The 24,206-nt window shown below is 46.2% G+C and overlaps 1 protein-coding gene across 1 annotated transcript in view; it reads right to left on the minus strand.

Moving 5' to 3' along the window:
• Positions 1–7,121: 7,121 nt before the first annotated feature.
• The window catches only part of LOC108413388 (interferon-induced protein 44-like), a 35,202-nt gene continuing 18,117 nt past the window's right edge, over positions 7,122–24,206 (minus strand). Inside the window, exons 2-6 of the mRNA XM_037536895.1 lie at positions 12,718–12,916; positions 7,993–8,112; positions 7,679–7,847; positions 7,442–7,542; positions 7,122–7,310 (exon numbers count right to left, since the gene is read on the minus strand). Of these exons, the coding sequence (XP_037392792.1) occupies positions 7,122–7,310; positions 7,442–7,542; positions 7,679–7,847; positions 7,993–8,112; positions 12,718–12,916 (778 nt within the window). The remainder of the gene's footprint in view (positions 7,311–7,441; positions 7,543–7,678; positions 7,848–7,992; positions 8,113–12,717; positions 12,917–24,206) is intronic.

The raw sequence follows: 24,206 nt of genomic DNA on the forward strand, positions 1-24,206 counted from the left end.
GTTCAATATTCACAGTTGCCAGATTTCCCAGGCCAAGTGAAGCTCTTATGCAGGACAGCAATCACTTGTTAGGTCAGATAAGCTGACATTCAGCTATAGGGAACTTTTGACAGAGAACCAGGTCCCCCATAAAGCATCCAGTAAAGAAGGGCAAGGTTCATGATATCTTGTAGGTGATTTGCATACTCTCTTTAATGATCAGCAAATGATCAGCTGAAAGCTCTGGAGAATATTGTGAGTGTTAAAATCTTAAAAATGTATGTTTTCAAGAAAAAGAAATAAAATACAGTATGTGGTTAATTGTCAAATGCATATGCAGTGCAAACATTGTTTTAGTGAAGTCTGGCTGGAAATTACTGGATATTTCATAATAGATACTGAAAAAATCATAGTAGATACTGAATATTCCATAGCAGTTGCTGAATAATCCGTAGTAGATACTGAATAATTCATAGTACATCCTGAATATTTCTGTCACGCGGAGCGAAGCAGGTAGCGGACACATGTGCGGAGGTAAGCAACTTTTATTGAGGGGAAATCCAAAATCACGGTCATAACAGTCCAGGTTCATGTAGCCAACACGGAGAGATTCAGAAACAGACATGATGAGAAACTAACAACAGCAAACACCAATACAGCAAACAAAGATTCAAACAACAAAGACCAGCAACAACAAAGGGCAAATACAGGGCTTAAATACAAAGACCAGCAACAACAAAGGGCAAATACACGGCTTAAATACAAAGACCAGCAACAACAAAGGGCAAATACAGGGCTTAAATACAAAGACCAGCAACAACAAAGGGCAAATACAGGGCTTAAATACAAAGACCAGCAACAACAAAGGGCAAATACAGGGCTTAAATACAAAGACCAGCAACAACAAAGGGCAAATACAGGGCTTAAATACAAAGACCAGCAACAACAAAGGGCAAATACAGGGCTTAAATACAAAGACCAGCAATAACAAAGGGCAAACACAGGGCTTAAATACAAAGACCAGCAACAACAAAGGGCAAATACAGGGCTTAAATACAAAGACCAGCAACAACAAAGGGCAAATACAGGGCTTAAATACAAAGACCAGCAACAACAAAGGGCAAATACAGGGCTTAAATACAAAGACCAGCAATAAAAAAGGGCAAACACAGAGCTTAAATACAAAGACCAGCAACAACAAAGGGCAAATACAGGGCTTAAATACAAAGACCAGCAACAACAAAGGTCAAATACAGGGCTTACATACAAAGACCAGCAACAACAAATGGCAAATACAGGGCTTAAATACAAAGACCATCAACAACAAAGGGCAAATACAGGGCTTAAATACAAAGACCAGCAACAACAAAGGGCAAATACAGGGCTTAAATACAAAGACCAGCAATAACAAAGGGCAAACACAGGGCTTAAATACAAAGACCAGCAACAACAGAGCTAAGTCGTTGGAGCAATATGCTCCTGGTAGGGTCTCCCAGGGTGAGCAGGTCTGGCGTGAAGATCCGCAACGTCCAGCATGGGGGAGTGGTGCAGTGCCGTATAGGCAGTGGTAGATTGCAGGGGGCTCTTGGAGGCCTAGGCCGCTGTGGCAGAAACTGGCTCTTGGTATGTGGAGTGTAACCTCACTGGGGGGGAAAGATCTGGAGCTTGTGCAGGAGGTTGAGAGGTACCAACTAGATATAGTTGGGCTCACCTCAACCCACAGTGTTGGCTCTGGAACCAAACTCCTGGATAGGGGTTGGTCCCTGTCCTACTCAGGGGTTGCACAGGGTGAGAGGCACTGGGCGGGTGTGGGAATACTCACAAGTCCCCAGTTGCTAGCTGTGCAGTTTGTCCCAGTGGATGAGAAGGTCACCTCAATGCGAATTAAAATTGCAGAGAGGAAAACTCTGACTGTTGTGTGTGCTTATGCACCAAACAACAGGTCGGAGTATATGGCCTTCTTGGAGCGAGTGGGTGGGGTTCTGGAAAGGGTCCCACCTACAGACTCCATAGTCTTACTGGGAGACTTCAGTGCTCATGTTGGCAATGACTGGGAGACCTGGAGAGTTTGAACACAAGGATGTTCATAAATGTACATGGTACCAGAGCTCCTTGGGTCAATGTTTGACTTTGTTGTCATTTCATCTGACTTGGGACCGTATGTTCTGGGCATTCAGGTAAAGAGAGGTGCTGAGCTGTCAACTGATCACCATCTGGTGGTGAGTTGGATCAGATGGCAGGGAAGACTGATGGTCAGACCTGGTAGGCCCAAGCAAATAGTGAGGATGTGCTGGGAATGAGTGTTGGAGGCCCCTGTTCAGAAAGATTTTAACTCCCACCTCCAGGAGTGCTTTCCTTATGTCCTGGGGAAGGTAGTGGACATGGAGTCTGAATGGACCCTGTACAAAACCTCCATTGTGGAAGCTGCCAGGCATAGCTCTGGCCAAAAGCTTGTGGGTGTCTGTCGGGGCGGTAACCCAAGAACCCCCTGATGGACACCAGAGGTGAGGGAGGCCATCAAGCTGAAGAAAGAGGCCTTTAGGGACTGGATGGACTCCTGACTCTGCAGATAGGTACCGACGGGCAAAAAAGGTGGCAGCCACAAAGTGGCAGAAGCAAAATCTGGGGCATGGGAGGAGTTTGGTGAAGCCATGGAAAAAAGACTTTGGTTGGCTTCAAGGAGGTTCTGAACAACTGTCTGGCAACTCAGGAGTGGTTCAGGGTGGCTGTTCCCAAGCTGCATTTGGCAGGGATGGAGAAACTCTGACTTCAAGTGAGAATATTGTCGATCGGTGGAAGGACCACCTTGAAGAACTCCTTAATCTGAGAGACATGCCTCCCTCAAGGGAGTCAGGGCCAGAGGCTTCTGGCATGTTGAACTTCCCGGGTGGAGGTCACTGAGGTACTTGGCAAGGTCTTCAGTGGCAAGGCACTGGGGGTGGATGAGATTCGTCCGGAGATGCTTAAGGCTCTGGATATTGTGGGGCTGTTGTGGCTGATGGACTTCAGGAACAGTACCCTTGGACTAGCGGACCGGGGTGGTGGTCCCTATCTTTACATTTTACATTTACATTTTACATTTACAGCATTTAGCAGACGGTCTTATCCAGAGCGACTTACAAGAAGTGCTTTGTCAATCTAGAGAAAGTATCTTTGCTAGTTACCAATAGCTTAGAGAAAAAGACAGTCCTGAGCTCAGATACTGCTAGAAACATATGTCACTGCAGACACCAAGAGAAAAAGAAACAGAGTTGAACGCAGAACTCTTTAAGAAAGGGGACCGGAGGGTGTGTGCCAACTATCAGGGTATCACACTGCTCAGCCTACCAGGGAAAGTCTATGCCAAGGTGTTGGAAAGGAGACTTCAACCTATAGTTGAATCTCAGATTGAGGAGGAACAATGATTCCTTCCTGGCCGTGGAACAATGGACCAGCTTTTCACCCTCTCACAGGTTGTTGAGGGGGCATGGGAGTTTATCAACCCAGTCTACATGTGTTTTGTGGATTTGGAGAAGGCTTATGACCATGTTCCCCGAGATATCCTGTGGGAGGACCTCCGGGGGTATGGGGTACCGGGGCTACTACTCTGGGCCATTTGGTCTCTGTACACCTGGAGTGAGAGCTGTGTTTATGGATTCAGCAATTAAGACGGACCCTTTCAGTGTTAGCGTTGGACTCTGGCAGGGTTGTGCCCTGTCTCCAATCCTGTTTGTGATATTCATGGACAGGGTGCCAAGACGTAGCCAAGGTAAGGAGGGCATTATATATAGGACATGGTGGAGCATTTACAGGATGGTAGATATAGAACATGGTAGAAAACATACAGTATGGTAGATATAGGACATGGTTGAACATTCACAGGATGGTAGATATAGGACATGGTGGAACATTTACAGGGTGGTAGATATAGGACATGGTGGAACATTTACAGAATGGTAGATATATTGGGCAGTCGTGGGCAGGAGGTTAGGGATCCAGCCTCGTGACCAGAAGGTCGCTGGTTCAATCCCCAGAGCCGACAGCACATGACTGAGGTGTCCTTGAGCAAGACACCTAACCCCCAACTGCTCCCCGGGTGCCGTGGATAGGGCTGCCCACCGTTCCGGGCAAGTGTGCTCACTGCCACCTAGTGTGTGTGTGCGCTCACTAGAGTGTATGTGGTGTTTCACTTCACGGATGGGTTAAATGCGGAGGTGAAATTTCCCCGTTGTGGGACTAATAAGGGTCACTTAATCTTAATAGGACATGGTGGAACATTTACAGGGTGGTAGATATAGGACATTGTGGAACATTTACAGGATGGTAGATAAAGGACATGGTGGAACATTTACAGGGTGGTAGATTATGTATTATGTATATAATGGTGCTTTCACAGATGGGCAAGTTACCCATGCCATGGGCACTAACACACCCCCACACCATCAGAGATGCTGGCTTTTGAACTTTGCGCTGAAAACAATCCGGACAGTCCTTTTCCTCTTTGGCCCGGAGGACACGACGTCCATGATTTCCAAAAACAGCTTGAAATGTGGACTCGTCAGACCACAGGACACTTTTCCACTTTGCGTCAGTCCATCTCAGATGAGCTCGGCCCAGAGAAGCCAGCGGCGTTTCTGGGTGGTGTTGATATGTGGCTTCGCTTTGCATGGCAGAGTTTTAACCTGCACTTGTAGATGGAGCGACGAACTGAGTTCACTGACAGTGGTTTTCTGAAGTGTTCCTGAGCCCATGTGGGAATATCCATTACAGAATGATGTGGGTTTTTAATGCAGTGCCGCCTGAGGGGTCGAAGGTCACGGGCATTCAATGTTGGTTTTCTGCCTTGCCGCTTACTTGCAGAGATTTCTCCAGATTCGCTGAATCTTTTGATGATATTATGGACTGTAGATGATGAAATCCCTAAATTCCTTGCAGTTGCATGTTGAGAAACATTGTTCTTAAACTGTTGGACTATTTGCTCACGCAGTTGTTCACTAAGTGGTGAACCTCGCCCCGTCCTTGCTTGTGAACGACTGAGCCTTTCAGTGATGCTTCCTTTATACCCAATCATGACTCACCTGTTTCCAATTAACCTGTTCACCTGTGGAATGTTCCAAACAGGTGTTTTTTCAGCATTCCTCAACTTTCCCAGTCTTTTGTTGCCCCTGTCCCGATTTCTTTGGAACATGTTGCAGGCATCAAATTCAAAATGAGTGAATATTTGCAAAAACAATAAAGTTTATCTGTTTGAACATTAAATATCTGGTCTTTGTAGTGTATTCAATTGAATATAGGTTGAAAAAGATTTGCAGATCATCATATTCTGTTTTTATTTATGTTTTACACAACGTCCCAACTTCACTGGAATTGGGGTTGTAGCTAGCCGGTAAATATTCTCACTAGATGCTTCATTGTCCAGCTGAAATTCTCAAAATATAAAATCTCTTAAAAGTACAGTTTTGCCAATCAGTACACAGTAGTTCAGAAGATAAGTCTTCATGTTTTGTGATTTAAAAAAAAAGTAGATGAAAAAATGCTATGAAAAATTAGATTTTCAGCTGAGGCACAATTGCTCATTCATATATGTCTCAAAAGCATACGTTATATGAAACAAGTGGGGATCTAATTTAGAAACTTTTCTTTTTTCAATAAATCATAGTTTTTTTATCCTATCACGATGTAAAGCTTGAGCACAGTATATACTTCTTCTTGATGCTATATAGTGGTAAATACTTAAGTAAAAGAAACATATGAGTTTACAATGATAATTAACTTTGTGTTTTCATTTTTACACAACCAGAAAGAGAGCACGAGACAACTTCAAGTCCAGGGAGAGTTCCAGGTACAGCTTACATTAGGTTTACCTAATAATTTTTTAAAGATACACACACATACACTATGCTGCCAAACGTATTCGGTCGTCTGGCTTCACACACATATGAACTTGAGTGACATCCCATTCTTAATCCATAGGGTCTAATATGATGTCGGCCCACCCTTTGCAGCTATAACAGCTTCACCTCTTCTGGGAAGGCTTTCCACAAGGGTTAGGAGTGTTTATGGGAATTTCTGACCGTTCTTCCAGAAGCACATTTGTGAGGTCAGACACTGATGTTGGACAAGAAGGCCTGGCTCACAGTCTCCACTCTAATTCATCCCAAAGGTGTTCTATGGGGTTGAGGTCAGGACTCTGTGCAGGCCAGTCAAATTCTTCCACACCAAACTGGCTCATCCAAACTTTACACTCAGCACAATGCAGTCAGACAAGTACCGTATCCCAGCAATCACCAAACCCAGACTCGTCCATCGGATTCCCAGACGGAGAAGCATGATTGGTCACTCCAGAGAACATGTCTCCACTGCTCTAGAGTCCAGTGGTGGCGCTTTACTCCACTGCATTCCACGCTTTGCATTGCGCTTGGTGATGTAAGGCTTGGATGCAGCTGCTCGGCCGTGGAAACCCATTCCGAAGCTCTCTATGCTGTTCTTAAGCTGATCTGAAGGCCACATGAAGTTTGGAGGTCTGTAGTGATTGACTCTGCAGAAAGTTGGTGACCTCTGCGCACTATGCCCCTCAGCATCCGCTGACCGCTCTGTCATTTTACGTGGCCGACCACTTCGTGGCTGAGCTGCTGTCGTTCCCAATCGCTTCCACTTTGTTATAATCCACTGACAGTGGACTGTGGAATATTTAGTAGTGAGGAAATTTCCCGACTGGACTTGCTGCACAGGTGGCGTCCGATCACGGTACCACGCTGGAATTCACTGAGCTCCTGAGAGCGACCCATTCTTTCACTAATGTCTGTAGAAGCAGTCTGCAGGCCGAGGGGCTCGGCTTTATACACCTGTGGCCACGGAAGTGACTGGAACACCTGAATTCAATGATTTGGATGGGGGAGTGAATACTTTTGGAAATATAGTGTATAAAACATTCAATTACATGGTTACATTGATTACTCAAGTAGTTGTCCAATAAACTACCCATTTTCTTTTACTTGAATCATTTCTTTTATTAATACTTTCACTTGTATCGAAGTAAATAATCACTACAGTGACAGAATTTATCACTCTTTTCATGTCTGCTTATTACATCACCCCACTGTTTACAGTAACTACAGTAGTTATTATAAGTGGAATAGTTCATTTAGCCTCAAGATGAAAACTCAAAACTTGAAAGATGTTTGTTTTTCAGAACGTTCGACTATGTAGTCGTCAGCAAAGTGTACGATCTTTGTCAAGGCGTGCAGCATCAGGCAGTTTATCTCCTCTTTGATTTCCGTCTCCTCGTGATAGTTCCACACAGGGAAGATGCAGTTCACTGGGACACCCAGTGACATGCTACACTCACGAACCTGGACACACACACACACACACACACACACACACAAACAGAAAGAGTGATTGATTTGTCGTTTTGTCATCACAGTAAGTGAGAATCTCTGCGTGGACGTCCACACGAGCTCTCAGCAGCAAAGTTACCCACTTTTTCCCTGATCTTCCTGCTTTTGTAGATGCTGCGGAGATCTTTCTTCGTCAGTGGGAATGCACGGTCCACTCTCGTCATAAAAACCACCTGCGGGATTCCTGCAGCAGAGACAAAGACACACATAAACACATTCATTTAAAACACAGTTATTTTATTAGAATCAATTTTAAAAATGAAAACTAAAAGCCACACAGGCTTATTTGACTGTTGGATATCTTCAATGAACTGTCTTACCCATTCTGCTGGCCTCTTCTCTGACTTTCTTCATATGTTGGATGAAATCGTCTTTGATCATTGAAATCGTGTCTGCTGGTATGACGTTCACCAGGCAGTGGATCTGATCGTTCAGGCTGGGATGTTTGATGTAATACGGGTTGTCTTTAGACAGAGGAATCGGGTTTAACTGAAGGAAAGATAAATATTTGGGTCAAATAGCAGAAATAAACACTGAGATTTGTTTTCTACCCTGTTTCATGTTGTTTTTATATATTTGACTCCAACACTTGTGACATTGTAAATGTTTTCATTTGCATGTGTTGTGATCTTACCTCATAGCCCTCTTTCATGTGGCCTTCTAAAGCGCTGATGATGTCCTGAGTATGCACTCCATTTCTGTCTTCCTTTTCTAGGCCCCTGATATCATGGAAAGCGAAAGGAAGCAATCTATCCTGTCCAATTTTTCATACTGAATAAAAGTACAAATAGCACAAAAAATGTAGTTTTGGTTGGTTCTTACAGTGGACATTGCACAGTTGTGTGCAAAATTGTGGGCACCCCTATACAAATTCCTTTTTTTTTGTTTTTCTTTCTTTGGGAATGAAAAGATGTAAATAATTCCTACAGCAAATTGTTTTAAGAATTAACATTCTTACTCATGTTAATTTCGCAGTTACTTTGTTTGGTTAACTGGAAACATAAAAAATATCAAATAGAATTCAGAACCATCCGTTCACATACTGTGGAATTAGACCTCTGCATTTAACCCGTCCGTGCAGTGAAACACCCACGTACACACTAGTGAACACACACACCAGGGGGCAGCCCACGAATGCCACATCTGGGCAAAAGCAGTGGCGTGTGCCAAAAGACACTCTTGCAGTTGTGAAGTCTCAGCACTTCATTAACTCATTGGGCTTTAATTGACTCGTTATGATCAGTTAGGCAGGTCGAGAATTGTCATTATGAATCACCCACTGGTGACAATTCCAGAATGAAATAAATTCTCTGCATCTTCAAAAATTCTGCTAACACACAACAACCATGGGCTCCTCTAAGCAGCTGACTGAGCATCTGAAATTGAAGCGAACTGACGCCTGCAGAACTGATGTCAAAGACGTTAAAACCACAAAAACACCAGCAATAAGTGGAACAGGCAACATCCTCTAAAATGGTTTCATATTATTAAGTGTGATTTTTATTTCTCTGTAGTGTTTTGCAATAACCATTTAAACCACGGATGCATGAATTTAAATGGAAGTGGGCGATCAATTATATGGGGGGGGGGGGGTGCTAATGAGGGTGATCAATTACGCTCCAATGTGTTATCAATGTGTATTTCATGTTAATTGTCAATTCGTGGGCCCCACCCTGGAGCCAGGCCTGGGGGAGGTGCTCGGGCCGGGCCCACCCGGAGGAGCTACATGAGTCCCCCCTCCCATCGACCCGCCACCGATGGGAGGGCAGTAGTAGGGGTGCGGTGCATTGTGGATCGGGCAGTGTTCCGAGAGGCGTGGGCCTTAGCGTTCTGATCCTCGGTTGCTGAACTGGCTTTTGGAACTTGGAACGTTATCTCACTGGCGGGGAAGGAAGCCTGAGGTTGGTGCGGCGAGGTTGAGATATACCGGCTAGATATAGTCGGGCTCACCTCAACACAGCTTGGGCTCTGGTCCAATCTCCTTGAGAGGGGCTGGACTTTCTCTTTTCTGGAGTTTCCCATGGTGAGAGGCGGCGGGCAGGTGTGGGCTTTCCTATCATAGCCCCTCGACGCGGCGCCTGTATGTTTGGGGGTTTTCCCCGGTGGACGAGAGGGTAGCTTCCCTACGCCTTCGGGTTGGGGAACGGGTCCTGACTGTTGTCTGTGCTTATGCACCGAACAGCAGTTCAGAATACCCAGCCTTCATAGAGTCCTTGGGAGGGGTGCTTGAAAATGCTCCTCCTGGAGACTCGATTGTCCTACTGGGGGACTTCAACACTCATGTGGGCAACAACAGTAAGACCTGGAGGGGTGTGATTGGGAGGAATGGCCTCTCTGATCTGAACCCGAGTGGTGTTCAGTTTTTGGACTTCTGTGCAAACCACAGTTTGTCCATAACGAACACTCATGTTTGAACACAAGGATGTCCATAAGTGCACATGGCACCAGGACACCCCTAGGCCGCAGTTCAATGATTGACTTTGTTAGTCGTGTCAGCGGACTTGCGGCCATGTGTATTGGACACTCGGGTAAAGAGAGGAGCTGAGCTGTCAACTGATCACCACCTGGTGGTGAGTTGGATCAGGTGGTGGGGGAAGATGCCGGTCACGTCTGGCAGCAGAACCTGTCAGATTGATCTTCAAGTCACACCTCCATCAGAACTTTGACCAGAAATCGGGGGGGAGGTGAGGGACATTGACTCAGAATGGGGCCATGTTCCGTTCCTCCATTGTGAAGCGGCTGACTGTAGCTGTGGCCGTAAGGTAGTTGGTGCCTGTCGGGGCGGTAATCCTCGAACCCGGTGGTGGACACCCCAGGTGAGAGATGCTGTCAAGCTGAAGGAGGAGTTCTACCGGGCATGGTTGGCCTGTAGGACACCAGAGGCAGCTGGCAGGTATCGACAGGCCAAGCGGGAAGAGTTCGGTGAGGCCTTGGAAAGTGACTAAGTCGGCTCCGGAAAGATTCTGGCAAACCGTCAGGTGACTCAGAGGGGGAAAGCAGTGTGCCACTAGCACTGTATATAGTGGAGATGGTGTGCTGCTGACTTCGACTGAAGACGTCATTGGGCGGTGGAAGGAATACTTTGAGGACCTTCTCAATCCCACCAACATGTTCTCCAGTAAGGAGGCAGAGTCTGGGGACACGGGAATAGGCTTGTCCATTACTGAGGCCGAAGTCGTTAAAGGTAGTTAAAAAGCTCCTTGGTGGCAGGGCTCCAGGGGTGGATGAGATCCATCCTGAGTTCCTCAAGGCTCTGGATGTTGTGGGGCTGTCTTGGCTGACACGCCTTTTCAACATTGCGTGGACATCAGGGGTGGTGCCACTGGATTGGCAGACTGGGGTGGTGCTGCCTCTTTTTAAAAAGGGGGACCGGAGGGTGTGTTCCAACTACAGGGGAATCACACTCCTCAGCCTCCCTGGTAAGGTCTATGCAGGGGTACTGGAGAAGAAAGTCTGGCTTATAGTCGAACCTCGGATTCAGGAGGAGTAGTGCGGGTTCCGCCCTGGTCGTGGAACACTGGACCAAGTCTTTACCCCCTCCAGGATTCTGGAGGGTTCATGGGAGTTTGCCCAACCAGTCCACATGTGCTTTGTGGATTTGGAGAAGGCATTTGACTGTGTTCCCCGGGGTATTCTGTGGGAGGTGCTTCGGGAGTATGGGGTACATGGCTCTTTGCTACGAGCCATTCAGGCCCTGTACAAACAAAGCAGGAGTTTGGTTCGCATGGCCGGCAGTAAGTCAGACTTGTTCCCAGTGAGAGTTGGACTCCGTCAGGGCTGCCCTTTGTCACCGATTCTATTCATAATTTTTATGGATAGAATTTCTAGGCGCAGTCAGGGGATGGAGGGTGTCCGGTTTGGTGACCTCAGGGTCACATCGCTGCTGTTTGCAGATGATATGGTCCTATTGGGGACATCAGGCCGCGAACTTCAGCTTTCACTGGATCGGTTTGCAGCCGAGTGTGAAGCGGCCGGGATGAGGATCAGTACCTCCAAATCTGAGGCCATGGCGGAAAAGGGTGGAGAGCCCTCTCTGTGTCGGGGATGAGCTCTTGCCTCAAGTGGAGGAGTTCAAGTATCTCGGGGTCTTGTTCACGAGTGATGGTACAAGGGAGCGGGAGATTGACAGGCGGATTGGTGCTGGGTCAACAGTGATGCGGGCTCTTTACCGGTCTGTTGTGGTAAAGAAAGAGCTGAGCCATAAGGCAAGGTTCTCGATTTACTGGTCAATCTACGTTCCAACCCTCACCTATGGTCATGAGCTTTGGGTAATGACCGAAAGAATAAAATCGCGAATACAAGCGGCCGAAATGAGTTTCCTCCGCAGGGTGGCTGGACTCACCCTTAGAGATAGGGTGAGAAGTTCGGTCATCCGGGAGGGACTCAAAGCAGAGCCCCTGCTTCTCCACGTCGAGAGGAGCCAGTTGAGGTGGTTCGGGCATCTTGTTAGGATGCCTCCTGGACGCCTCCCTTGGGAGATGTCACAGGCAAGTCCACCGGGGAGGAGACCCCGGGGAAGACCCAGGACACGCTGGCGTGACTATATCGCCCAGCTGGCCTGGGAGTGCCTCGGAATCCCTCCCAGGGAGCTAGTGGAAGTGGCTGGGGAAAGGGAGGTCTGGGCCTCATTGCACAGGATCCTGCCCCCGCGACCTGAACCCCGGAGAAGCGGAAGATGATGGATGGATGGATGGATGGATGGATGTCAATTTGTATGGTGAAGCAGACACAGGAGCTTGAGAAGGATCCATGTGCTGATTTATTGGCAAAAAAGGCAAAAAAACTCGTCAAAACACTAATCGGTCTAAAACGCCAGGCAGACAGAGCAAAGGGGGGAAAAAGGCAAAAGCAGAATCCCAAAAGATCAGGCAGAGGTTCGACCAACACCAGCAAGACAGACAAAACAACGCGCTCAGTAGTCAGGTCACACTGACTGGCTGGATGAGAGGAGTATTTGAGGTGTGACTGATTAAGGGACTGAGGTACAGGTGATTTGAACTGGCACCAGGGCTAGTACTCGGGAGAGTGAGACCTCTGGTGGCCAATAGTGAATTGTTGACACTTAGTCAGCCGTAATCATTTGTACATGCGTGTGTTTAATGATATAGATCTGTAATAAGACCTGTGCTAAATAACCCGTCAAAATCTCCAGAATGACAAAGTCTGTGTGCTGATGTATAACCTATCTATCGTCAGAATAAGGCAGCACGCAGAGAACATTTATTGCTGGCACCTTCCATCCTGGCAACAGTCTCTTTCAAAGGCTACCATCAGGAAATGTTATTGAATGCTGTGGGTCGTCAGTAAAGACTCAAATTTTTAAGACAATCTTTTTCAGTTTGAGGGAGTTTGTACTCACACATTTGGTATGACTTGTATCAGATATTTCTGAGGCAGCTAGAAAGTTGATGAACAGACGTCCTTTAAAAGTGGTCTTGATGGTGTCTATGACACTGGATTTTCCTGATCCAGTGGGTCCGTACAGAAGGAAGTGGAGGGTGTTGACTTTGTCACTACTCATTTTAAAGGCTTTTAGATCATTGATCATGTTATCTTGACTAGAAAAAGAAAAGAGAAATCAAAAAAGAGTCAAAAGAGTCAAAATGAATATACGCAGCATTATTTTATACTTTCTGCATGTCTTTCTGGGTGAATCTGCTCAGGTCAGTTGTTGTAATTAATCCCCAAAATAAGGAATTATATCAGGGATGAGTGAATTAGTGTATAAAATGGACAACCATAATGAAATTAGTCTCCACGCTAACGATTGGTGATGTTTTCTGTTACACACTGAGTTTGTGTGGTTCAGTGTGTTTTAACCAGAGACTGTAGTTTATATCACATTTGGTAAAAATAAAGACACTATAAAAATCAAAGGCACATTGATGTTACACTACTTAGAAGACCTTCCTGAATGTGTATTGTCTTCAGGTCATTCAAAATGTTCTCGTTGGTCCTCTAATGGCCCAATCGGTATGTGATTTCTTCAAACCAGACTTTGTACTAACAGCGATGCTGTCTGCTTAACCTGATATTTAGCATGGTCAGACTGCAACATCGTTGTAATACATCGACCTGTATGTACACTGAAAAGAGCTTCATTCATGCATCAAAGTTTCCCAAAAAGCTGAGATAATTCATGTTTACCACTGCGTTACATCACAGGTAAACCCTGTTTCTCTTTTGGTTTGTTTTTTTATTTGTTTTATTGCATTTTTATTTGTTTTTGTTTGTAAAAAACCTGTCCTTAAAATGTCCGTTTCTGGTGCATCTTCACATTGAGTACACCTTTAAAATGGCCATTCCACTCATTTTTATAATCAACCAGTTAAAATGCTTAAATATTGTACATTTCCTGTATTAACAGGACATTTTAGTCACTGAAAGCTTGTCTTATTTTTTTTTTATAAGTTTGATTTACATCATATCAGGAGTCTCTGACCTTAAATGAAAGTCCATAAACACGTCTTAACTTTTATCTGTGGGTCACAGGTTCAGTTATGCTTTTCAGCCCTGCTCTCCAACAAGTTTGGACCTGAGGTTTGCGCCCTGACGGCAGAGCCTGTACGGCCTGTTATCCACAGAAAGGCTTTAAAGATGTGTGTTGCGATTGCTCTATCATTCATCACATTACAGGATATTAAACAATGAATTAATTGAACTTACTTCCATTGCACTGTCCTCCATTCACGGAGTTCGCAAGAAATGGTGAGTTGTTGTACAGTGTTAAAAAAAATCCTATAAAGTTGCTGGTATTAATCTGTAAAATAGTTATTTCTGTAAATGTGATTACACTGAATGAAATATTGTTGTGTTATTTTTGTTGATTGTAGCCAGATTTCTTTCAATTTCGCTTCCTATGCACTAGTTACGACTGCCTACTGTTTACATTTACATGTACATGTACAGCATCTGGCTGACGCTCTAATCCAGAGCGATTTACAATTTGATCAGTTTACACAGGTAGGTGAAGGTGTGTGTTAGGAGTCTTGCCCAAGGACTCTTATTGGTGTAGTGTAGGGGGCTGACCCAGGGTGGGGGATTGAAACCCCAGTCTACTGTTTACTCTTCAACTCAACAGCTGATGTGTGTTTTCACACTTCTGTAAAGCTGCTTTGTGTGTAAAAGCACCAAAACAAAATAAACCTGAATTGAATTGAATATGGCTGGGTTGACCATTTTTAATGTCTGTATAAGCAAATATTTACTAAATTAGGAGTCAGCAAGTTAAAAAAGGCAAATTCATAAAGATGTAAATGCAAACAGAATTTTGATATGTCAAATAAAGGCATATCTAAGCAGCCCAGGGTCTCCTGAAAATGTACAGTATATGGCGTGTCTAATGTAATACTAAATTGTAATTGACAAAAATACCAAACAGTTACACCATATGATGGTTTAAAACCCTGAGGAAACGCAAATGCTTACGTTACCAACAGTGTCCACAGCAGAGCAAGAGGCTTCACCCTGCTTATTCTTCAGGGTTCAAAGTGTAACATCCTTCATCCGCTCTCCTCAGTTTTACTGATTTCCAAAGAAATAATTTATCATATTGTGTCATGGAGATATGGCCCTCCATGCCGTACAGTTTCTGGCCATTTTTCTCCCAACTTCCTGTTAATTGCTCTAGTGTTTGCCTCACAGCGAAGAGTGACGTCTTCTCCGAGTTTCACATGTTTATCTGCCAAAACTGTGACAAATTCTGTAAAAGGTGGAGATTATTGTTTATCCATGCATGCACACATTGAGTGTCTTTTCATCAAATTAGCTTACAATGAGAGCACTCTTATTCCATCCATCCATCCATTTTCTAAGTCCGCTTCTCCGTCAGGGTCGTGGGGGGTGCTGGAGCCTAACCCAGCGGTCATCCGGGCGGAAGGCAGGATACACCCTGGACAGGTCGCCAGTCCATCGCAGGGCAGACAGGACAGACACAGACAGTCACTCACACCTAGGGGCAATTTAGCATGTCCAATTGGCCTGACTGCATGTCTTTGGACGGAAACCGGAGAACCCGGAGGAAACCCACGCAGACACGGGGAGAACATGCAAACTCCACACAGATAGGGACCCCTGGTCACCCAGACGGGGAATCGAACCCAGGCCCACCTGCTACCCACCACGCCACCGTGCTGCCCGCTCTTATTCCATCCATTATCTTCCGCTTCTCCGGGGTTCAGGTCGTGGGGCAGCATCCTAAGCAATGAGGGCCCAGACCTCCCTTTCCCCAGCCACTTCCACTACCTCTCCAAGGGGGATTCCGAGGCGCTCCCAGGCCAGCTGGGTGATATAGTCACGGCCAGCGTGTCCTGGCTTCCCCGGGGTCTCCTCCCAGATGGCCTTGCCTGTAACACCTCCCGGGGAGGCGTCCAGGAGGCATCCTAACCAGATGCCCGAACCACCTCAGCTGACTCCTCTCGATGTGAAGAAAGCAGTGGCTCTACTTCCGAGTCCCCTACCGGATGACCGAACTTCTCACCCCTATCTCTAAGGGAGAGTCCAGACACCCTGTCCGAGGAAACTCATTTCAGCCGTTTGCATTCGCAATCTTATCTTTCTGTCATTGCCCAAAGCTCATGACCATAGGTGAGGGTGGGAAACATAGATCGACCTGTAAATCGAGAGCTTGCTTATGGCTCAGCTCTTTCTTTACCACAACAGACCGGTAAAGAGCCCGCATCACTGCTGACCCAGCAACCAATCCGCCTGATCAATCTCCCGCTTCCTTTGTACCATCACTCGTGAACAAGACCCCGAGATACTTGAACTCCTCCACTTGAGGCAAGAGCCTATCCCAACCCAAGAGGGTCTCCACCCTTTTCCGCATGAGAACCCATGGCCTCGGATTTAGATGGTACTGATCCTCATCCGGCCGCTTCACACTCGGCTGCAAACCGATCCAGCGAAAGCTGAAGTTCGCGGCCTGATGTCCCCAATAGGACCATATCATCTGCAAACAGCAGCGATGTGACCCTGAGGTCACCAAACCGGACACCCTCCAATCCCCTGACTTGCGCCTAGAAATTCTATCCATAAAAATTATGAATAGAATCAGTGACAAAGGGCAGCCCTGACGAGTTCCAACTCTCACTGGGAACAAGTCTGACTTACTGCCGGCCATGCGAACCAAACTCCTGCTTTGTTTGTACAGGGCCTGAATGGCTCGTAGCAAAGAGCCATGTACCCCGTACTCCGAAGCACCTCCCACAGAATACCCCGGGGAACACAGTCAAATGCCTTCTCCAAATCCACAAAGCACATGTGGACTGGTTGGGCAAACTCCCATGAACCCTCCAGAATCCTGGAGAGGGTAAAGGACTTGGTCCAGTGGTCCACGACCAGAACAGAACCGCACTGCTCCTCCTGGATCCGAAGTTCAACTATAAGCCGGACTCTCTTCCTCCAGTACCCCTGCATAGACCTTACCAGGGAGGCTGAGGAGTGTGATTCCCCTGTAGTTGGAAACACACCCTCCTGCCCCTTTTTTAAAAAGAGGCACCACCACCCCAGTCTGCCAATCCAGTGGCACTGCCCCCGATGTCCACGCAATGTTGAAAAGGCGTGTCAGCCAAGACAGCACCCACAACATCCAGAGCCTTGAGGAACTCAGGGCGGATCTCATCCACCCCTGGAGCCTTGCCTCCAAGGAGCTTCTTAACTACCTTAGCGACTTCGGCCTCAGTAATGGACAAGCCTATTCCCATGTCCCCAGACTCTGCCTCCTCACTGGAGAACGTGTCGGTGGGATTGAGAAGGTCCTCAAAGTATTCCTTCCACCACCCAATGACGTCTTCAGCCAAAGTCAGCAGCACACCATCTCCACTATATGTAGTGCTAGTGGCACACTGCTTTCCCCCTCTGAGTCGCCTGACGGTTTTGCCAGAATCTTTTCGGAGCCGACTTAGTCACTTCCAAGGCCTCACCAAACTCCTCCCATACACAGGTTTTTGACATGGCGACGACTGAAAGCCGCAGATCGCTTGGCCTGTCGATTACCTGCCAGCTGCCTCTGGTGTCCCACAGGCCAACCATGCCTGGTAGGACTCCTTCTTCAGCTTGACGGCATCTCTCACCTGGGGTTTCCACCACCGGGTTCGAGGATTACCGCCCCGACAGGCACCAACTACCTTACGGCCACAGCTACAGTCAGCCGCTTCAACAATGAAGGAATGGAACATGGCACATTCTGAGTCAATGTCCCCCACCTCCCCGATATCTGGTCAAAGTTCTGACTGAGGTGTGAGTTGAAGATCAATCTGACAGGTTCTTCTGCCTGACGTTCCCAGCAAACCCTCACTATACGTTTGGGCTTGCCTGGTCTGACCGGCATCTTCCCCCACCACCTGAACCAACTCACCACCAGGTGGTGATCAGTTGACAGCTCAGCTCCTCTCTTTACCCGAGTGTCCAAAACTACATGGCGCAAGTCTGATGACACGACTACAAGTCAATCATTGACTGCGGCCTAGGGTGTCCTGGTGCCATGTGCACTTATGGACATCCTTGTGTTCAAACATGGTGTTCGTTATGGACAAACTGTGGTTTGCACAGAAGTCCAAAAACTGAACACCACTCGGGTTCAGATCAGAGAGGCCATTCCTCCCAATCACACCCTCCAGGTCCCACTGTCATTGCCCACGTGAGCGTTAAAGTCCCCCAGTAGGACAATAGAGTCTCCAGGAGGAGCACTTTCAAGCACCCTTTCCAAGGACTCTAAGAAGGCGGGTTACTCTGAACTGCTGTTCGGTGCATAAGCACAGACAACAGTCAGGACCCATTCCCCAACCCGAGGCGTAGGGAAGCTACCCTCTCATCCACCGGAGAAACCCCAACATACAGGCACCGAGTCGAGGGGGCTATGAGAAAGCCCACACCTGCCCGCCGCCTCTCAGCCATGGGCAACTCCAGAAAAGAATAAGTCCAGCCCCTCTCAAGGAGATTGGACCCAGACCCCAAGCTGTTGTGTTGATGTGAGCCCGACTATATCTAGCTGGTATCTCTCAACCTCGCGCACCAACTCAGGCTCCCTTCCCCACCAGTGAGGTAACGTCCAAGTTCCAAAAGTCAGTTTTCAGCAACCGAGGATCAGAACGCCAAGGCCCACGCCTTCGGACACTGCCCGATCCACAAAGCAGCGAACCCTACTACTGCACCTCCCATTGTGGTGGGGTCGATGGGAGGGGGTACTTTTATTCCATTTATTAATATAATATAACATTTTATTCATGTAGTACTTTCTAAAGCACACTAATCCCAGTTTTACAGAAATTGGGAGATGAAGGACAAGATTGCAGTAGGACAAGATTAAACAGCAGCACCATATTTTATGGAATAACCAGTAATTATTATTAATTAGTACAGTGCATTTCCAGCTTTGCCATATACTTGTGTTTGTGTTTTTGTTTTGTTTTTTCTTTTGACATAATGTATGGCCACGTGAACTCTATGTCCGTTCTTGCTGCCATAAAGACAAAAAAACAGGTAGTTATTAAGTAATTACTTTGTGAAAAGTACCACTTTATTTTACAGTCCTATTATCATTACAGAGCCACTGCCGCTAAACACAGCAATTAATCTGGAGTGAATTAAGGATGAAAATGGCATTTATTGAGTACCCTGCATGTGTTTTGTACCCAGCACCTATTTCACTTTTCTCTACCAGGTACGTGAATTCACTGAGAATATTTTCTGACATCTCAGCATTAAAAACTTAATTTATCTGTTTATTCAATTACTCTGTACCTACGCTTAACTGGCAAGTGGTAAGTGGCACATATTCACCATTAAATTCTGCATTAATACTCCTGCACATACCTCGTTACTATGTTTCTGCAATTATGTATCAGAAAATGATTTGTAAGTACAACACAGTTGTTTGCAGAAGTTTGTGCACCCCTGCTCAGACAACGTGTTGTGTTGATTTTGTGAGTGACAATAAGTAACACATCCTCACACTCAAACGCGGGAACGCACCGCAGTCTTTGGCATGATTTCTAATTGTTTTCTGAGTTCAACACATTGAAAAAAATGTAGAAAATATATATGTGCTGTAATTTTTGCACAGACATTTTATACATATTCAGCAAATAAAGGGTAATTGCAGAAATATGCTTTCTGTAGGGGATGTGTTCACACGTATTTACACATTTACACTTATTTACACGTAAAAATCATCAGAAACACAAGCCTCCGTGTACGATGGTATTGACTCTGCTCACTTATGATACTTTGCAATAAAGTGCCACTGAAAAAACTGCAGAGCATGCGGTCATGCTCTCAGTGGTACAATAATATTTCTGGTGTTATTTTTAAGTATTACTCTTTTTTTATTAGTGTTTGTGCCTCCCCTCTTCTGACTTCCAGTCAAAAAGTGTGAAATTGCTCATATTTTCGCTGGCAGAGCAGAAAGACAAGCATTTTTAGTTCTGTCTGGTCTATGTCAAATGTAAACCTGAGGCTAAACAATTAAAATAAATAAATAAATATAATATAATATAATATAATATAATAATAATAATGTTACATTTATATACCGCTTTTCACAAATCCAAGGTCGCTTCACATAGCATGGGCCAAAAAAAAAAAAAAAAACCCTACGCAGAGGAGGAGGAAGAAAAATGCGCATTAAAGAGAAAAGTCTTAAAGATTTGAATGAGGAAAAATAAGAGCCGTCCCTGAGGGACTGAGGAAGAGAGTTCCAGAGTTCGGGGGCCGTGGCACTGAAGGTCCTCCCTCCCAAAGTGGCGAGTCTGGTGCTGGCACAGCAAGTAAGTTATTAGAGGAAGACCTGAGACAGCGGGAGGGAGTGTAAGAGGTCAGCAGTTATCTGAGGTAGAGGGGAAGAAGGTTCTGCAGGGCTTTGAAAGAGAGTAGTAAAGTTTTAAATGTTATACGGGACGGACTGGCAGCCGGTGTAGCTGAGAGAGGCATTAGAGTGCAAGCTTAATAAAACTGTGCAGTTTGGATTAAATCATTCAAGCTCACCAGGTTTGGACAGTCCAAATCCCATGTTTCAGTCTATGGAAATTAAGGCATGAAAAGGGGGTGTTAGGAGTCTTGCCCAAGGTGTGTATTGGTATAGTGTAGGGTGCTGACCCAGGCAGGGGATTGAACCCCAGTCTACAGCATAGAAGGCAGAGGTGTTAACCGCTACACTAACCGACCACCAACACATGGCAAAATGTCCTTGCCGATTTGAATGTTCAGATCACTTGGCGTGGCTTTACAGGTCTGTTTCTCAGTAGTAGCATCGCTGGTTGGTGCGACTGTCCAGACTGTCAGTCCAACATCTAAAGAGACAAAATTAAATGATCTAGAGAGCCGCTGCTTCTGTCCACAGCCCTGCATGGCTGCACCCTTCTGCCCTGTATTTTACCACTTGCTGCCCCATATGGGCAAACTGCTCCACCCTATTTCACGACCCATGAAATGAATGTGTTCTCACTGCACCTCCCTGGGGCAGACTAACGTATCTGCCTCACAGAGGTTTTACAGCAGCGGCAAACTACGAGCTAGGCCCTCTTATTTTAGGATAAAAATGTCAAAATTTGGTCAAAACATGCAAAACTCTACCAGCATCCTTATGGGATTCCAGTAGTTTGTTAACACCAAGCTGCCAGGGTAGCGGGCAGTTCTAGATGAAACAAACACTTCTAAAAACATTCTGCACACCACCACCCCTATTAAAAGGACATTTTCTTGAAGTTGTTATTGTTCGAGGTAAAATGTCTTTACATGTTGGTTGTGTTTTATTGTCGTAAATTAATTGGTTAAATCACTGTGTGGTGTTTGACTGTTGGGAGTCAGTGGCCTTTACTGCTTTTCTCAATAAAAGAGCTTTTTTACAAGCAGGAAAATTCTCTGGTTCTTCTTCTGTCGCAACACTCCGATCATTTGTTTTCCTTTTCTTCAGGGCAAAAGTCTTTTTAAAGCATATATTCAGTTTCACTTAGTGGCAAATGCAAATGTGCGCATAATTAAACTGAGATTTGGAATTGTGGCAGGTTTATACAAGGCTGACTAATTTTATATGTACATGTTATAGTTCTTAAAGAACTGCACACTCATGATCCACAGCAGATGGACTTACCTTTGTTATCGTTGCGAAGTGTCGCTGAGCTTCCTCTGAGCATCTCTGTCTCTTGCTCTTCTCCGGTGTGTTTGCACTGCTCTGTCTGTCTGTTTATTCATGAACTCACTCTACTTCCACTTTCAGCTCTACGCTGTGTGGGGGACTGATTTTTTTATACATGTGAGCAGTTTGACTTAGGTTATGGACTAGACTCTTTGGGCCTGATTAAGCCATGTTGTGGCCCTAGGCTTTGAAAAACGTAGCCCCCACAGGGTCCAGCATTCACAACTGCCTGATTGGGGCAGTTGTGGGCTGGAGGTCAGGGAACCAGATGAAAATCACTTGCCTGGTCCAGCAAGCTGACACTCAGCTATAGGGAACTTTTAACAGTGAGCACTGGACAGACGACTCCTGCTCCGTCTCTCTCAAATAACATTAAAAAAATCACTATAGAAAAGCTCTTTTAAAATGTAAGGCACTGGAGTATGCACTACACTGCCAAAAGAGGACAGATGAAAATATGTAGTGTTATAGTACTGAAGTCCGGTCTAGTGACCAGTCTCAACCTCATTTGGACTTGGTCTTTGAACCTTTTAAACTTTTAAGGGGCTTTGAACGTGGCGTGGTTGTTGGTGCCAGACGGGCTGGTCTGAGTATTTCAGAAACTGCTGATCTGCTGGGATTTTCACACACAACCATCTCTAGGGTTCACAGAGAACGGTCCGAAAAAGAGGAAATATCCAGTGAGCGGTCAGTTGTGTGGATGAAAATGCCTTGTTGATGTGAGAGGTCAGAGGAGAATGGGCAGACTGTTTCCAGATGATAGAAACAGGAACTCAAATAACCAACCAGAATCTCTGAGGAACGTTTCCAACACCTTGTTGAAAGTCTGACATGAAGAATTAAAGCAGTTCTGAAGGCAAAAGGGGGTCCAGCCTTTTACTAGCAATTAGTAAAATTACTAATAAAGTGGCCAGTGAGTGTATATTTAATGTGCAAGTTAAAAAATAGGCAGGAGTGGGGATACTCACGGGTCCCCGGCTAGCAGCCGTGCAGTTGGAGTTCGTCCTGGTGGACGAGAGGGTCGCCTCAAAGCAAATTAAAATCGCAGAGAGGAAAACTCTGACTGTTATGTGTGCTTATGCTCCAAACAACAGGTCAGAGTATTCTGCCTTCTTGGAACGAGTGGGTGGGGTTCTGGAAAGGATCCTGCCTACAGACTCCATAGTCTTACTGGGACACTTCAATGCTCATGTTGGCAATGACTGGGAGACCTGGAGAGGTGTGATTGGGAAGAACGGCCTGCCCGATCTAAACCCAAATGGTAAATTGTTATTGGACTTCTGTGCCAGGCATGGATTGTCCATAACGAACACCAAGTTCGAACACAAGGATGTTCATAGGTGTACATGGTACCAGAGCTCCTTGGGTCAGAGGTCAATGATTGACTTTGTTGTCATTTCATCTGACTTGGGACCGTATGTTCTGGACACACGGGTGAAGAGAGCTGCAGTGTCAACTGATCTCCATCTGGTGGTGAGTTGGATCAGATGGCAAGGAAAACTGATGGTCAGGCCCAAGTGAATAGTGAGGGTGTGCTGGGAATGACTGTCGGAGGCCCCTGTTCAGAATGATTTCAACTCCCACCTCTGGGAGAACTTTTCTCATGTCCCGGGGAAGGTAGAGGACATGGAGTCTGAATGGATCCTGTTCAAAACCTCCATTGTGGAACCTGACAGGTGTAGCTGTGGCCAAAAGTTTGTGGGTGCCTGTCGGGACGGTATCCCAAGAACCCTGTGGTGGACACCGTTGGTGAGGGAGGCCGTCAAGCTGAAGAAAGAGGCCTTTAAGGACTGGATGGCCCGAAGGACTCCCAACTCAGCAGAGAGGTACCGACAGGCGAAAAGGGGGCAGCTGCAAAATCCAGGGCATGGGAGGAGTTTGGCGAAGCCATGGAAAAAGACTTTTGGTCAGCTTCAAGGAGGTTCTGGACAACTGTCTGGTGACTCAGGAGTGATCAGCAAGGGTGGAGAAACTCTGACTTCAATCTAGGATATTATCGGTCAGTGGAAGGAGCACTTTGAAGAACTCCTTAATCCGGGAGACATGCCTCCCTCACAGAGTCAGGGCCGGAGGATATTGTGGAGCTGTTGTGGATGACGTGCCTCTGCAATATTGTATGGACCTCAGGAACAGTACCCTTGGACTAGCAGACTGGGGTGGTCGTCCCCATTTTTAAAAAAAGGTTCCCCAAGATATCTTGTGGGAGGTCCTCTGGGAGTATGGAGTACTGGGGCTACTTCTCCAGGCCATTTGCTCTCTGTACTCCCAGTTAGCTGTGTTCGTATACTCAGAATTAATTCGGACCCTTTCAGTATTAGCATTGGGCTCCGGCAGGGTTGTGCCCTGTCTCCGCTCCTGTTCGTGATATTCATGGCCAGGGTGTCAGGGCATAGCTGGTGTCAGGAGGGCATTATGTGTGGAGGCCTGAGGGTGGCATCTCTGCTGTTTGTAAACGATGTTATTCAATCCAATCACATGGATGCCTCCAGCGCTCACTGGAGCAGTTTGCAGCTGAGTGTGAAGTGGCTGGTATGTGGATCAGCACCTCCAAATCTGAGACCATGGTCTTAGCCCAGAAAAGGATGGCATGCTCACTCCAGGTAAGGGGAAAGGACTTGCCCCAGGTGGAGGAGTTTAAGTATCTCAGGGTCTTGTTCACGAGTGATGGGAAGAGGGATTGTGATATTGGCCAGACTTGAACGGGCTGCAGTAGT

The sequence above is a fragment of the Pygocentrus nattereri genome, chromosome 3, assembly GCF_015220715.1.
Source record: "Pygocentrus nattereri isolate fPygNat1 chromosome 3, fPygNat1.pri, whole genome shotgun sequence".
Taxonomy (NCBI): Eukaryota; Metazoa; Chordata; class Actinopteri; order Characiformes; family Serrasalmidae; genus Pygocentrus; species Pygocentrus nattereri.